Below are 13,388 nucleotides of genomic sequence, written 5' to 3'. Positions count from 1 at the left end.
AACGCCATAATTTTTACATTTTTTTTTTAAATTTTATTGAATAAAAGCAAAAAGTTTCGGAAAGAGCATCAAATTTTAGAATAATTTAAGATTTGTTCGAATTGGTCACCTTTGGCACGAATTATGGCCTTCAAACGACCGATGAAACCGTTACACGCTGCCCGAATATTGCTCTGCGGTATTTTGGCCCATTCCCGGAGAAGCGCTTGCCTAACGTGATCGACACTGGTTTTTTTAGTGTCAACCTTGCTTTCCAAAATACTCCAGACACAATAGTCCAAAGGATTGGTATCAGCACATTTTGGTGGCCATTGTGAACTGGAAATGAAGCGAGAAACCTCATTTTGCAACCATTCTTGGGTGGTGCGTGCTGAGTCCTATTGGAATGTCCAAGGTCTTCGACCAAAATGTTTTCGTGCCCAAGGCTTTTATACACCATCCACAATAATTTCGCGATAATATTCGGCATTTATTCCGATGCAACGGTCGATTAAACCGAGCGGAGTGCGACCATCGGCTGTTATAGTGTCCCACACCAACACCATGGCCGGTGCTTGAGTTCTGGTAGCCAACCGAAGGTGCACATTTTCAGCTGACCTCTTTGGCAAGTGAACACTATCATTTTGTTTGTTTACAAACTGCTGGACAACGAATGTTTTCTGATCAAATTCGGCAGTTCACCACTGTGGGCCAAGCGAAGCAACTCTTTAACTGTTCTGAGTTTATTTTCTTTCTGTTGCGGTGTAAGTTCTTGAACTTTTTGGAATTTCAATGGCTTTACCCCGATGCGAGCTCATTTTTCAATTTTTGCCGAATGGAATATTGCGATATGTTCAGCTCGCGAGCCATTTTTCACCCACTGCGACGCTTCTTTGCTTTTCGAACAATTTCTGCTGATGTTGCTGTTTTCTTCCGTCTACTTCCTTGACGACAGGCTACGCTACCAGTATCATGGTAACGAGCGATGGTACGAGACACAAAAGATGTATTCACATTTAAATGCTGAAGTGCTCTAAGGATAGCCAGTTGTGGGTTTTCAGACAAATATAAAAAATCACACTGTCACGCTTAATTCCGTCACGAATAATTTTTTTCTGGAAAATTCTCACCAAAATGCTTTTGTACGCTTGTAAACAATATAATGAGCTGTCACTGGAATAATTTTAACAGCTGTCGGACGAGTGGCTTCGAAATGACAGCAGTTTGAAGTTGGTTGTAGTTTTTTCATCTCACCCTGTTATATCTGCGAACCCCTACTGATACCTCGCCCACAAAGGGTTACAATTTTAAATTCTTTTATCTGTCATAGCTGGCGAAACAAGTCAGCGATTCTTTACAATTTGCTATATCAAAATATTTAACTTAACCAGAAAACTGAATTTATGATTTCGCGTAAATTTGATATAAATGTTCGATTTTGTTACCATACCCGTATTTTTATCTCTCCACTATATCAAGAACATCACACGAATTTCAACATTTTCTAAAATTTTCTGTCGGCAAAACCAACTTATACTTTTGATATTTTTTAAATCTTAATCGAATAATGCCACATTAACCAATTTTTTTTTCTTTAATTCACAGGCTGCTGAATTTGCACTCTTTGCTGGTCTCATGATCATCGACATGTTTATATTCATGTTATTGGCAATGCGTTATAAATATGTAACACACAGCGAAGAAGGTGATCCAGAAGCCGGAGAGAAATCCGTTAGACCCAATAATGAACAAATGGGACAATTACCACCGGCGCAACCATCAACTCCACAAAGAATCAAGAACAACGAAGAACGTATGGCCAGCAAGGACAACAATATGGAAAATCAGAAGGATACCACCACCAACAATGGTGTTACGAATGAGGCCTACGATCACAATGAAGAAGATATGAAATGAAATTCAATTGAATTTTGAATAGAAAATAATGGGAAATGTGTCACTTTAACATTTCCTGACTGTGATCTGTACTTATCTAGCTAATTCCTCTTTTTATACTCTCAATATTTCTCTGTTATAAATAGAAGATCACTTCCTGTACAATATTTTCATAATTTTCTCAATGCGTTGATTTTATCTCTTTTTGTAAACATTTTTTCATTTATAATTTATTTTGCTTTTTTTATTCTATCTTTGTTTTTCTCATGTTCTTTTAATTTTGCCCACATAATTTTTTATATACTATATTTTCGTATCGTTATTAGTTGTAATCTGTTATATTAACATAAACTGTTATACATTTATTTTTTGTTAAAATCAAATATTCGAATATATATCGCATGTAATAGTGTTAAGTATGTACAATTGTATATTTTTGTAAAAAATAGTTATACTTTTTTTAGTACAATAAAAAAATACCTCCCAAATAAAGTCTCTAAAAACATTTTTAAAAGAAATATTTGTTATTTGCTAATTTTTTAATGAAAACAAAATTGAATTTTAAATGTTTTTAAAAGAAAGTTGTTTTATTTAGAGTTTCTTTTTGATTCAATGAAAAATAAAACAAAATTCAGAGCATACTTTGAGGCTCAAAGTCACATACAAAAAGTACGCTCCCTAAAATAGGCTCTGATTTATTGTGAAAATATGGTAGGGCATAATTCTTTATGCTAGCAACACCATACATATTTTTCGTCTTGCTTTTCCTACTTCTGTTTGCCTGGTGTTTTCGTAAAATTACGATTTTCGGTCAATCGACAACCGAGTGACGTTATCTAAAAATCGAAAGCAGAAAGGAAAGAAATCATTAAAGCATAAGGATATTGTTAAGCCGCTTACAACAGTCCTAGTTATACCCTCCACCATAGTATGAATGGTATATGAAGTTTGTTACTCCGTTTGTAACACCTCGAAATGCACATTTTAGACCCACCCCACAAAGTAAATATATTTTTGATCAGCATAAAATTCTATGTCAATTTAACGATGACCGTCTGTCTGCGGGAATCACTTCTAGCTAAAATTTTACTCAAATGTGTGTTTCGTCTTCAGGACTTTTAGTACGGAAAATCGGCTATAAAGGTCCACGTTTAGTTATAGCCCCTATTTTCGATATTTTGTAATTTCGTAATAATAGTTCATAATGGTTACTAATGTCTGTGACGGAAAATTGGCTATGCAGGTCTACGTCTTTCCATAGCCCCCATGTAACGCTACCCCTCCAAATCCAGTACTTTGATGAGTTAAGCAACTTATTCACCGGAATTGTTTCAAATTTGGTACTTAAAGTTCCTGACGGATACTACAGCCTATGATGGAAAATTGTCCGTGCAGGTCCAGCCTTCGTATAGCCCCCATATAACTTACCGATATTCAGTATTTTGATGATTTTAGCGACATTATTCATCACAACTGTTTGTAGTTCTGAAGTATTTGAAGTTCGTAATGGATACTACCTATGATAGAAAATTATCTGTGCAGGTCCACGTCTTCGTATAACCCCCAAACAACGGCACCTACCGATATTCCGTACTGGAATTGTTTCAAATTTGGTATTTGAAGTTCGTAATGGATACTATAGCCTAGTCCAGGTCTTCGTATAGCCCCTAAATATCGGTAACTAATTATATTCGGTATTTAAAAATCTTAATAAAAACAAGTAAAAAAGCTGTAAGTTCGGCCGGGCCGAACTTTGAATACCCTTCACCATTTGGTACAAATTTGGCAATTTTCAAAACAAAAAAAATAAAAATAAAATCCGTTAAAAATTCTGTTAAAATCCTAAAAACACCGAAAGTATCCGTATATTAGGGTCTGTACGACGACGTGGACCTGCATAGGCAAGGCTTTTGTCACAAGCTATTACAATATACAAATGCGAAACTTGAAAAAAATCTGTAGGTAAAATCATCAAAATATCGAATATAGGGAGGTACCGTTATATGGGGGCTATACGAAGACGTGAACTTACATAGCCCATTTTCTGTCTTAAGCCGTAGTATCTGTTACGAACTTTAAATACCAATTTGGAAACAATTCCGGTAAATAGTGTCGCTAAAATCATCAAAATACCGCATAGCGGGAGGTACCGTTATATGGGGGCTATACAATGACGTGGACCTGCACAGACAATTTTCTGTCATAGGCTGTAGTATTCATTACGAACTTCAAATACCAAATCTGAAACAATTCTGGTAAATAATGTCGCTAAAATCATCAAAATACCGAATATCGGGAGGTACCGTTATATGGGGGCCATACGAAGACGTTGACCTACATTTTCAATACCAAGAGTCCTGCAGGCATAATACACATTTGAGTAAAATATTATAAATCTACTTCGACATAGAACTTTATGCTGATCAAGAATATACATACTTTGTGGGGTCTAAAATGTATATTTCGAGGTGTTTCAAACGGAATGACAAACTTAATATACCCTCCATACTAAAAATCGTATTGAGGATTGATAAAGGATTTACAGAGGTTCTACTGTATAATTCGTTTTTAACTACACAAAAGCTTCAATGAGGTTAAGAGAGACACAAGCCAACTTTGGTTCCTCTTAATCTATAGCAACATAGAAGTTTACAATGCAAAAAAATTATTGTAGGAATTTTTTAGAAATTTATCCCTTAAATATAGTAGGTCAAAATTTAATATTTGAATGCTAAAGAAAGCTACCATTCCAAAACTCATTTGAGATTATTTTTTAAATTTCGCATTTGAATATTGTAATAGCTTGTGACAAAAGTTGTTTCTGCAGGTCCACGTCGTCGTATAGACCCTAATATACGGCTACATTCGGTATTTTTAATATTTTAACAGAATTTTTAACGAATTTTATTTATTTTTTTTTTAATTGTTAAATTTGTACCAAATGGTATTCAAAGTTCGGCCCGGCCGAACTTACAGCTTTTTTACTTGTTAGCTATTAACTTCTTGTCAACGCTGGTTTAAAAAGTTCATGCACGATCCATGTTTTGTTTTACTGTCAACCATCTTCAGATTGGTTTATAATTTAACAATGATGCGTTTGATTTTACCAAAAAAAAAACAACAAAATTAAATAATAAATTAAATCAACATTTTCTGATCGAAAATTTCTCACAATTATTGGGAATGGAAATATGATATTAAAATAATACGTTATAGTTTTAAGAATTCGCTTCATTGCTGTTGGTTATACTTTAAACTAAAACGAAAAATTTCCAATAAAATATAACTAAATCTTATTGAGAATGAATAAAGATTTTATAGGGTTTCTACTGTATAATTATTTTTAGCTACACAAAAGCTCCAATGCAATATACAAGTTAAGTTGCAGGGAAACACAAGCCAAGTTTGTTTTTTTTTTTGCTAAAGTAACATAGAAAACCACAACCTAAAAAAATAATAACGAATGAAAAGTAGTAAATTATTGCTGAGTATTTCTAGAAATGTGTCTTTTAAACATTAATTGCTAAAATAAAAAAAATGTTGACCCATTTTTATATGACGATCCGAAGGTGAATGCTAAAGAAATGCGCCATTTCAAACTAGCTTTTGAAATTTTGATGTTATGAGTTAAATCAAAAAGTAGAATAATACATTTAATATGGGGGTTTATCATTCACAATACATATAGGCCGGAAAAGATCCTTAATGCCACAACAATGAATATCAATAATTTCGTAACATTTTGGCAATAACTGTAAGCCAGTGAAACTAGATATTTCTCTCTTAACTTGTTTTGGTCAATTGTGCCGATGCAAACACAACACATTTGCAAAAGCACAGCGATGCAGCAAAACAATTCTGAATGCTGTTTCATGGAGCTTAAATCTGTATATCTTTAGAGTTTGTATCAAAATCATTCGAGTTCTAAACGCTGGCGCAGTAACATTTAATCGAATCTAAACTTAATATCGCGTAGACGTTCAAAGTAAGTTTTAAAATCAAAAATGAAATGAATGTGTCCCGGCGCAATTTAAAGAAAAATCACTTTGTTTTGAGATTAACATATCTAACTGTTCATGATTGTTCAATGAAAGTTAATTATAGTGTTTTAATGTAATATCTTAACATTACATGCAAAGGCTATTTGCACTAAGTTATAAATTTGAGATCAATGAAAAATATTAAAAAATAACTATGAAAAATACAATTAAATTACAACTATTGTCGAACGAGATGTCGAACGCATTGCATACCCTACCATCCGAGCTTAAAAACCCATGGAAATAAATATCCTTCACAACTGAAGAATGATAGAGATTTCAGGAAAAAAATTATTTGATTTTTTTTTGTACTGCATTTGGTTCAGAAAATGTAATCCCATCTTAAGACAGACTTGGAATTTGAATCTACCCAACAAAAAATGTATTTTATGAGGTATATGGAAAATATATGAAAGTGCTGCAAACGTAGAGAATAAATTAATAAAAAAGGCCAAATTATGTTTATTCCTCGGACATAAGAGAAACATAAATTATAACGAAATTATTTGAAAATATGACAAAGGTCGTTAAAAAAAACTAAAATCTGGAGTTAAAGCTAAAAAACTGATTTCTGAAAAACTTACAAAAAATTTGGTTGAAAATTGTGTCTGAATCCATCGACTAGTAAAAAATCAAGAAGCGTACCTTTTATGGAGATATACTAAAATATTTACCGATAATCCATTTTGTAATATCAACCATGTAAAACATAATATTGTGTTTAATTTTATTAGTCAAAGATTAATCACCACATTCTGACACCGCAACATGAGAGAAGACCAAAAATGGAAAGACGCGTACCACACCGTTTTTCAATTAACTTTTGCTATTACGAGCTCCCAAAATTTGGAGCCTTTATGAACAAAGGAAACATTTTGTGAGGTTTAAATCTTTATGAAAAAAATTATAGCTATTCTAAAACAGAAGAGAACATGTGAACGCATGAAATCAATATAGAAAAAATGTTAAAAAATTAAAAAAAAAAAACGAAAAATACCACTTAAATTTAAAATGTTTTATGGGGACTATACGAAGACGTGGTAATTGTCATAGGCTGTAGTACTGATTCCGAACTTCAAATACGAAATTTGAAATAATTTCGTTGAATAATGACGCTAATATAATCAAATTTGAAACAATTCCGGTCAAAAATGTCTAAATTCATCAAAATACCAAATATCGGGGTGTACCGTTATATGAGAGCTAAACGATATCGTGGACCTATATAGACAATTTGTGTGGATTTTAAGACAATTCTATTGAAAAATTCTATTGAAAAATAATTCAATTAAAAAATAGCGAATATTGGAAGGTACCGTTATATGGGGGATATACGATATCGTGGGCCTATATAGACAATTCTCTTCCATGGGGTAAAGTACTCAGAAGGAACTCCTTGTGTGGATTTTCAGACAATTCCAATGAAAAAATATGGCTAAAATCATGAAAATACCGAATATCGGGGGGTGCCGTTATATGGGGATTATATGATATCGTGGACCGATATAGCTAATCTTCGAACTTGACATGCCTACATACAAAAAACTGATCTGTGCAAAAATTTATCTTCCTATTATTATTTCGATGAGTTACAAACGGAATGACGGACTTAATATACCCTCCATACTGTGTATGGTGGAAAGTATGACAATATTCAACTTCAAGATCATCAAGAACACTTTTTATCATTTTTAACGTCTTTGGTCGATATATAATGGTTCCATGAAACTTCAAAAATAAACCTAATAACAGGAAGTCCCGGTATACACAAACTTTAAGGGATCGGACTTTAAAGGCCAAAACTAAGTACTATATTAAAAACTGAAATATATAATAATGTTTCCATTATTTGTCCATTTCCAATATTTGTCAGGAAAACACTTATATGTCATAATTTTTAATCAATTTTTCCTCAGACTTTTTTAGAGTTCATGTATGAAAGGAAAATACAATTTATTTTTTTGTAAATCCATTCTAAGTCAAAATTTCCTATAATAATTAATTTTTTGGATAATGTGCCAAAGCTAGATCGAATTTCACTGTTCACTGTTTATTTAAGATTTGCCAAAAAATTTTGGTTTATAAAAACTATTTTTAAATTATCGCCAAATGTAGCATTTTCTCCAAATTCACTGCAATCAATTTTTAATAAATTTTCCACAATTATAACTACTTAAGAATCAATCTTAAATTTAACAAGGGCAAGGAAGTGGTTGCTGGGTTGTGTTACAATGTAAAAAAACTTACTAATAACTGACGTATTTTATTAAGGTTAACGAAGTGCAATTGAATAATTAAATGTTTAATAATTGAATGATAATATAAGGTCTGTCAATTTTTCTATTGTTCTCATTAACATATGTTTTTTCAAAATCATGGTCCGATCAAATATTATTAATTTTAATTAATTAATATATTAATTTTTAATATGTATTTGAATATATTCATTTTAATTTTTTGTTTTGATCCAAAATTCCAACATCATCTCCAATATAATATTTTTATAAACATACACACACTCGCACTTTTATTACGTTGCAGTTTTGCGATCCGATCATTAAAAAGTAAACAAGTTTCGACACATTCTACACATCAGACGAATTAAAATGGATGCTGCGACCATATCATCAATGCCCAACAACAAATCAACGCCCAGTGGTGGCTTCTCTCTGTTGAACCTTGAAAATCGCGTATTTTGTTGTTTCTTACTATGGACCAGTGTTTTGGTTGGCAAAATGTTGTTGATGTCTATGCTAACGGCATTGCAACGCTTCCGCAATAAGGTAAGAAGACTCAAAATTTCAATATTTCACAAGAGTAAATGTTGACAAACGATAACGTGATTATAAATTCATTTTCGAAAAACCGTTCTGATGTTAGAACAACAGATCTATGAAATCGGAATTGATTTTGGAAAGAAAAAAAACAAAAATTACAGAACCAAGAACTTCTGATATCTAGCGAAGATAAAACAACCCATTAAGAGTCCAAAAATAGTAAATATCCTTGAGTTCCATTTTTTAAAGAAAATTCGTTTCATGATAAGACATCAAGATAGATACTGAAGCTAACAAAAAATTATAGCCGAAATTCGGCGAAAACTTTTAACTTTGCATATTTACAGACCCTGAAATAATTCAATTTAAAAAAGTTTTCAAACAATCTAAATCAAAGAGTCTAAAACACATTGTGAACTTCAAATACGAAATTTCAGACAATTCTGTTGACAGTTTCAGTTAATTCTGCTAAAATTTTCAAATATTGAATTTTACCAAATTTCCCTCAGCCAGTGTTCGATTAATTAAATATATGTTGACTTCTGTTATGATTATTAAAATTGTTGACCCTCTATAAAGTAGGTTCCGAAGGAATGGGCCAATATGGACAATTTCATATCGGACCTAAATATATATTATATAACAATATTGGTTACTTCCTTCACTTTTAATAGTATAAGTTATAGATTTAGAAAATGCTAAAATGTGCGTGAATTACCCAATATAGTCGACCTAAGTATTCCATTTTCGTACTTCCATTTTCTTGAACCCTATGTAAGGGAGGTACCAGAAGAAATGGTCCGATCTCTACCATCTTTATAACAGATCTTGTGTTGATGGAAATATTAAGATGTATCAAGTCTGAATGGAATCGGATGTTAATATCGCCCTTTATGAGCTTCATGGATATTCAAAATTTTGACCTTTTATGGGGGAGATACTAGAAGGAGTGCGCCGATATATACCATCTTTATAACAGATCTTATGTTGAAAGAATTGTTGAGATGTTCCAAGTCTTAATGGAATCATATGTTAATTTCGCATTTTATAAACTTCATGAATATTCAATGCCAGAAGGAGTGGACCGATATATTCCATGTTCACACCAGAAATCGGGTTCATAAAAATATTCTTATGTGTGTAATTTGAAGACAATCAGACTCTTATATCACATTTTATAAGATAATTCAAAATTTTGTTCCTTTGTGTGGGAGGAACTTCATGGAGTAGACCGATGCTGTCCATTTTCCTACATGACCTAGCACTGAGGCATATATTAGGATTTGCAAAGTTGGGGCAAAATCGAATTATACTTTCTCTTTTTTTTTTTTTTTGAAAATTTTGATATTTTTTGGGGAGGTACCAGAAGGGGTGAACCGATATTGCCCATCTCCGAACTCGATCTAATTTTAATAATAATACCAAGTTTGGACCAAATAGGATCTAAAACCTTTATTTCGATTGGGCTCGTTTTGGCCGTATCAAACCATATGGTTGAGGGTATAAGAATCCATGTCTATTGGTTCTTAGTTGAGAACTGTAGAACGATTCCAAAATCTAGACAATTTTTAGGTTTTTGGTCGATTAAATATCTGCGAAGATATTCCAAAACAAAAGTCTTCTATTTTGATCTTTGACCTATCTCTACCCCATGTAAAATTTCGGACTATAATTGCGACCTGAATATAATACATAGTATTGTAAGGTGAAAAACATATTAAAATATTTTCAATTCAATATTGTAAGTCATATTGAAAAAATTTCATGAGATAAAAAAATATATCGCAAAATATTAGAGAAAAATATTCATAGTTTTATTAGAATCTTTTTTTAATAAGGGCAATTCTGAAGTGGTGAGAATTGTCAAAATCCGTCGAGCCGTCTTGAGTTGTAAACGGTCTAACTAACATCCCCTTCTTTACTATATGAGATGGTATATGTTTTGCTATACATCCAATATCTCGGCTATTACCATCACTGTAATGGTCAGAAGTGAACTTTGCGTGTATTTTGATATCGCTGGAATTAGAAATTTTCGCGGTTTAATGAAAATTTTCGTAAAGATAAAAGTTATGATCTTTTCTACCTGTTAAATATTATTCGATGACTATCCAAATTAGTAGGCTTCTGTTATCTAGCCCTATTCAAAATTCCGAGTCGATTGCTCCATAATTGTGACCTCTAGAGCAAGTGCAAAATCAAGAAATTTGTTTTTGTTTTTGGTCCATTTCAATGCTGAAATATTTTGCTATAATCTCCCCCAACAATAGGCTTCTTTTCTGACCATGAAATTTCGGACCATAATTACAAGGTGTAGCGTAATCAAAACTTAGCATGGACAGACAGACGGACGAACACATATAGCTGGTTGACTCTTCGAGATAGGAAGATCCATATATGACACCCTATGTCTTGGACCAATATTTCTAGGTGTTACATAATTTTTGGTCCAATCATATTTTTAATACCCCCAATACATTGAATTGTAGGGTATTTAAAAAAACCTATATTTAAAAAAATTCTATAGAATCCCAAGTACTCAATACATCATCGACGCACTATAGTTGGTATAAGTGCTTTCATTATCATTTCTTTCACAATACTTTATTTAAAACTTTAAACATATTTTATTATTTACCTTTAGGTTTTATTTGAATTTATTCAATTAAGCAAAATTTTATTTATATGCACACTTTTTTCACACATCATCTTTTACAACTCTTTTAAATCAAGTTAATATTTTAAGAGTCATGGTTTATAAGCATGCACTACAATATGAATTTGTTATTTTATTAATGGATTTAATCAGCTTTTTTTCAAAATTTAGCTATTTAGCTTCTCTTTCATATTTTTTAATAATTGGAATTTACTAATTAAAATTAACAAAATTGTTGGAAAAGTTAAAAGTTTTGAAATTTTACAGATTTTGGGTCTAATGCCACACAGTCTTCTTAAAAAGGTAGACTATCACATACACAAAGACTTTTAATAAAAATTATAGGAAAACTCAATTCTAAACTCATATTGAAAAAAAAACTTATTCTCGAACTGTTTTAGGTATTCCCGAACCAAGAGGATCTGTTTTTCAAGAATATAGAAGTAGCTTTCAATGATCCACATGTGGAAAGAGTTAGAAGGTAAGTTATAAACAATTGCAACACCAATCATGAACTAATTTATTTTGAATCTTATTATTACAGAGCCCATCGCAATGATATGGAAAATATTTTACCCTATTTCACCATGGCTTTACTCTACATTTGCACGGATCCAAATCCCACAATTGCCTGCAATCTGTTTCGCGTAGCCTCTGTGGCACGTATTATTCACACCTTGGTGTATGCCTTCCGTCCTGTGCCACAACCTTCCAGATTTTTAGCTTTCTTTGTCATGTTCCTCATTACCATTTATATGGCAATTGTTGTTGGTTTTGAAAATTTGAAATATATTTAAATTAAAAGGCATTTCATTTAAATATTAAATGATATTATTTTGTTCATTTGGTTTATATATTTTTTAATTTTAACATATTTTTGTTTTAATAAATTAAGCGTCGTTTTTTTCATATTAATAACACATAATGACTACACATTGCTAGAAAGAAGTTCTTTGAAATTTGTCATTTCGAAAGGAACTCGAGATTTTGGGATAGAGTCATAAGAATAGAATACATTTTAACAGAAAATTAAGTAATCCAATTTGTTTGCTGCTACGAAACTATTTTAAATGTTAAATCCTTGTTCTCGCATACATTTCTTGTGAGCCTCAATAAGATCGCCGCATTCCGATTCACCACGTTCGATAATACTGAAATTAGAAAAAATAAAATCAGGAAGATTAGTAATACACGTTGATATCGAAACGAATGCATATACATTTATATAATTTGGAACTGCATTAGTTATAGGTCAGTGGAAGAAGGAACTTTTTCTATCAAAATATCAACAATATTAAGAAGTAGAATAAGTTTTTTAGTTCGATACAAAAAGAAAATGCTATAAAGATTTCAAAATTGGAATATGCCACCTATTTTTCTGGAGGACTTTATATCAACCGATATTGAATAATGTTTGTAAATTGAGTTTTCATTTAATGAGAAGCAAATACCAATATAATTCAAGTTCTGCTAGAAAAATTTGAGCTAAAACCTTCGAAATGCCCAAGGTACCACCATATATGGGCATACTAAACAGTGAGGGCTATAATGAATAGAACAGAGAATCGGAACTGTTAAATTACAGTTAATTTAGTTGGAACTTAAGCTTCACCGTAGTCAAAAGGTGCTTCACAAGGAGACCGTTGGTGTACAATATAGAAATCAGCTATTATCTGAATTTAACTTTTAAATCCCAATTTGTATTTTCAAACAATGTCTTAAAAAATAATAATAATAAAAAAAAAAAAAAAAACAAAAAAAAAATTACAACATAAGCTACAGACAGACAGCCATAGGCTATTGTCTTATCGATATTATATATCTAATTTTTTATTTAATATTACATAAAAGTTTAATTTAATATTACATACACTGTAACGAATTTGAAATGTTTAAATAAAAAATACTCTACTACTACTACTACTAGTAGCCAAGAGAGGATCTACGTCTGAGAAGAAAGTTTACAGGGTGAGATGAAAAACTCTCGCTCTTCGCTCTATTAATCGACAGTGGCATCAGAATAAATGTCGAATATTATCG

General features: G+C 31.8%; 2 protein-coding genes across 9 annotated transcripts in view; both read left to right on the top strand.

Moving 5' to 3' along the window:
- The window catches only part of LOC101899801 (peptide transporter family 1), a 48,563-nt gene extending 46,170 nt beyond the window's left edge, over positions 1–2,393 (top strand). For all 6 annotated transcript variants that reach the window (XM_059129785.1, XM_059129787.1, XM_059129786.1 and 3 more), the window contains one exon: positions 1,585–2,393. In XM_059129785.1, coding sequence (XP_058985768.1) covers positions 1,585–1,896 — 312 coding nt within the window. In that variant the 3' untranslated portion in view covers positions 1,897–2,393. The remainder of the gene's footprint in view (positions 1–1,584) is intronic.
- A 3,349-nt stretch (positions 2,394–5,742) lies between these two features.
- LOC131805975 (microsomal glutathione S-transferase 1-like) lies at positions 5,743–12,167 on the top strand. 3 transcript variants are annotated; one of them, XM_059129791.1, is made up of 5 exons: positions 5,743–5,860; positions 8,457–8,698; positions 11,616–11,651; positions 11,750–11,829; positions 11,893–12,167. In XM_059129791.1, exons 2-5 carry the CDS (start codon positions 8,522–8,524, stop codon positions 12,143–12,145), a joined length of 546 nt encoding a protein of 181 aa, XP_058985774.1. In that variant the 5' UTR covers positions 5,743–5,860; positions 8,457–8,521; the 3' UTR covers positions 12,146–12,167. The 3 variants fall into 3 exon arrangements, with proteins under 3 accessions (XP_058985774.1, XP_058985776.1, XP_058985775.1); XM_059129792.1 differs by lacking the exon at positions 5,743–5,860 and adding an exon at positions 8,168–8,186; XM_059129793.1 differs by lacking the exon at positions 11,616–11,651.
- The last annotated feature ends 1,221 nt before the right edge of the window (positions 12,168–13,388 follow it).

Source organism: Musca domestica, unplaced genomic scaffold (genome assembly GCF_030504385.1).
Source record: "Musca domestica strain aabys unplaced genomic scaffold, Musca_domestica.polishedcontigs.V.1.1 69, whole genome shotgun sequence".
Taxonomy (NCBI): domain Eukaryota; kingdom Metazoa; phylum Arthropoda; class Insecta; order Diptera; family Muscidae; genus Musca; species Musca domestica.
The sequence above is the reverse complement of the archived record's forward strand: the minus strand, read 5'-3'. Positions and strand labels throughout refer to the sequence as shown.